The sequence below is a fragment of the Acromyrmex echinatior genome, chromosome 2, assembly GCF_024713525.1.
Source record: "Acromyrmex echinatior isolate Ae372 chromosome 2, ASM2471352v2, whole genome shotgun sequence".
Lineage (NCBI taxonomy): Eukaryota > Metazoa > Arthropoda > Insecta > Hymenoptera > Formicidae > Acromyrmex > Acromyrmex echinatior.
In genome coordinates, this window is record NC_141853.1 from 24,687,709 (window position 1) to 24,691,017 (window position 3,309).

The 3,309-nt window shown below is 32.8% G+C and overlaps 1 protein-coding gene across 1 annotated transcript in view; it reads right to left on the bottom strand.

Moving 5' to 3' along the window:
- nudC (nuclear distribution C, dynein complex regulator) overlaps positions 1-2,397 on the bottom strand; it is a 90,836-nt gene extending 88,439 nt beyond the window's left edge. The window contains exons 1-4 of the mRNA XM_011065478.2: positions 2,094-2,397; positions 1,917-1,994; positions 1,605-1,823; positions 712-912 (exon numbers count right to left, since the gene is read on the bottom strand). Coding sequence (XP_011063780.1) covers positions 712-912; positions 1,605-1,823; positions 1,917-1,994; positions 2,094-2,168 — 573 coding nt within the window. The 5' untranslated portion in view covers positions 2,169-2,397. The remainder of the gene's footprint in view (positions 1-711; positions 913-1,604; positions 1,824-1,916; positions 1,995-2,093) is intronic.
- Between the last annotated feature and the right edge of the window lie 912 nt (positions 2,398-3,309).

The following is a 3,309-nucleotide window of genomic DNA, read 5'->3' on the forward strand; positions in this document are numbered from 1 at the left end:
TGTTGTTTCATTTCAACCTGCCCTTTGCAATATATTGATATTCGAAAAACAATCGAAAAATGATACAATCATAAGATAAGTAGAAATATAAAATATGAAGTAGAATATAACGAGATTAATTAAGTTTAACAACAATGACAATCTTTTTCTATATATACAGGGTTGGCCATATTCGACGGAAAGATCTGGCAAACACTGTAACTTTTGACAGAGATGTTAGATCGAGTAACGACGTTTCCCATGATTGAAAAAAAAAAACATCTTTCCGTCGAATATGGCCAACCCTGTATATGTAATTCAGAATTTGACTAAATTTATAAATTTCATAAAATTTATATAAATTTTATTATGCCTAGATTGCATGATAATCATTTATTGGTGTAAACGCGAATTCATATGCAATTTAAGAACATACAAATAATATAAAATTTTTCGAATTAAAAGAATTTTATGAAACAGTAGTCTATCAGCATATTAATCTATTAATTAATCTATTAGCTTTACTATTTATTAGCCACAATTTCGATATTTCGATAACTCGACTATTGCTATCGAAATTAAAATAAATCCAAATTGCTGCTTATAAACAAAGAACAAAAATTTGATATTTGAAAATACTTTTCTAACTTTTATAAATGTATAAAAAAAAATGTTTCGGCACGCCACATATGCAGTTGATCATATAAAAAATATAACTCTATAAGCACTTACCTCCACTTCTCCAAGAGTTTGTGTCCATCTGTAATTCGGCATATCTGCACCATTACCGCTGTTAGGCTTTAGTTTATTTTTCTCCTTTTCATCTTCTTCCTCATCAGATACGTTGCCGTTATTCAAATCTGTATTTTTTTCATTTGTAGCGCTATCACTAGTACCGTTGCTAGATCCTGCCACAGCAGCATTTGCTAATTTCTGTACGACAAAAAAAAATGTAATAGAGTATTATATAATTTATAATGCCTTTGATATCTTTAAAAAAAACTGTGATACGCGATTACATAGCCACAGTACTAATGTCAAATAAAGTTTTCAATATATATATTTTAGATACATCTTGAAGCAAGACACACATAAAGATATACACATCCATGGATCGGCTTGTATAAGTATAACAGAATGTCAATATTTTTTCCATTTTTACACAAGTTTTTAAAAGTTTAAAATCCTAGATGGACTCTCTCGCTTCTATATTTTTCTTTACTATATATGATAATAATATATTGATGGTTCAACAATAGGCAATTATTTAAAATGTCTTTTTGAATATTATGAAATAAAAGAAAAGATTTAAAATATTAATAAGAAAATACAAACAAAAATACATACAAATATTAACAGATAAGCTGATCCAAAGAGTGTAAAGTTAATCAGTCGATATGCAGATACGAACAAATACGCATATAATCGACACTACGGTTATGTTATTCACTGCAAATATTGAAAATCTATAGTATATGTGACTATAGATTTTCTGCATGCAGTGAATAATAGAACATGTCTCAAATAATACGCGATAATTTTATTTGAAAGACCATCGATTATCTTCAAATATAACTAAAAAATCATAAAGCAAAATAAAAATTATAGTATTTCACTATATAAACCTTGTTGTCTATTTCTTCTTGTAATTTAACAGCTTGTTCATCGGTTAATTCAACTATTTTAGAATCATTGTCTATTTTCTCTTCTTCCGCTTGTTCTTCTTTTCTTTTCTTCTCCTGTCTCTCCTTACGCCTTCTCTCTTGCTCTGTTCTTTCCGCTTTATCAGAAGCAGCTTTAGCGAGAGCACCGGCTTCATATTTTTTGAATTTGCTCATTACAAGCTGCACATGAAAAGAGCAAATCCGGTCAATTTGGAACCGTTTTGAATGATAATAAAAGAAAATAATTTTGTTATCTTTCGCATACACAATTACCTTTTCAGCTGCTCCTTCGCCACCACCGGTATAAAAATCTGTTTTTCTCGCAAGAAAACTGAAGAAAGTATCAAGTAACTAAAAAAGAAAAGCGAAATCTTCGTATCTTTTGGACAGACTTATGAAAATATAAATATTTCATCGCGCGAGATAACCTCAAACAAGAAAATTACTTACGTCCTGCACACCACCTTCATGTTGCTGTGCCAATGCCAGCAACATTCCATCAAATTGGTCCTCCATTTTCGTCATTGTTCGTTTAAATTTACGCGTATCACAATTTATTTTGCAAAAAAAAGATTGCAATAATTGTCACGTCAAATGAGTACCTCGCTATCGCTGCAGGTAGCAACGATTACGCAGCAACGCAACTTTGTTAGTAGACTCCAACCACGTTTCCATGTGGAAACATCTCGAATTATTGACCGGATGGAAATATGAGACCAGCTAAATGTGGCGTTGCGAACGTTGGTTGCGGCGCTGCGAGCGTTAGCTACGGCGCTGCGAACGCCAGTTGCGGCGCTGAGGTTGGTCCTTCTTTCCGTTTCTTCTTTCTTTCGCTTTCTCTGGTGTCATGGCGTGCCGCGTGCGGACCTCGTATGAGTCGCTGCGATAGTCAGTAAGTTGGAACTCAGAAGTTAAGGTTCCGAATTATTTTGTGTATACTGCGAGATCGATACCGATCACCGTTCATGTCTTGTGATAATTGTTAACGTCATCGGATAATTACTCGGAGTATATTTTCATAGTTCTTGTATTGTAACTCCGCGACGCAATACCGATATCCGAGCCGTATTACGCACGCAATCACGTCTCTATTTTGTAATCTTTGTATTTAATAATTAGTCAAGTTTGTATTAATTAAAAAATCGCCTTATGGCATAAAAGTCAGAATCAGCGAGTAGCACTCATTCTCAACCAAACGATTTCCCGCCAATTGTCCTTCGCCTTTAGTTGGTAATCGCCGGCGCCATATTGTGCACAGCAGTCGCACCAAATAGCCACATAAACAGTACCGATAGCGTACTCTGACGGCAGAGCAACGGAACTACTTCGAATCGATTATCGACTATTAATAATAAACATTTTTTTAAATAATAATTCTCTCGAGTATTTTTCTTGAAAAAAATATATTAAAAAATATATAATTGCAAAAGCAATTCTTGAACATATATCTTGAGTAAAGAAAGATACCTGTTAAAGAACTCTTGAATACATTTTAAATAAAAGACTGTGAGAGATACTTTTAATTAAAGATAACTCTGACAATCTTCGTACATATACAATGTTGATTGCTAAATGATTTATTATGATAAGTATTTAAATATATTGGGTCATCTAAAAAGTATCCGCGGTACTTTGTCATTAGATATATAACCATCAACACACATCT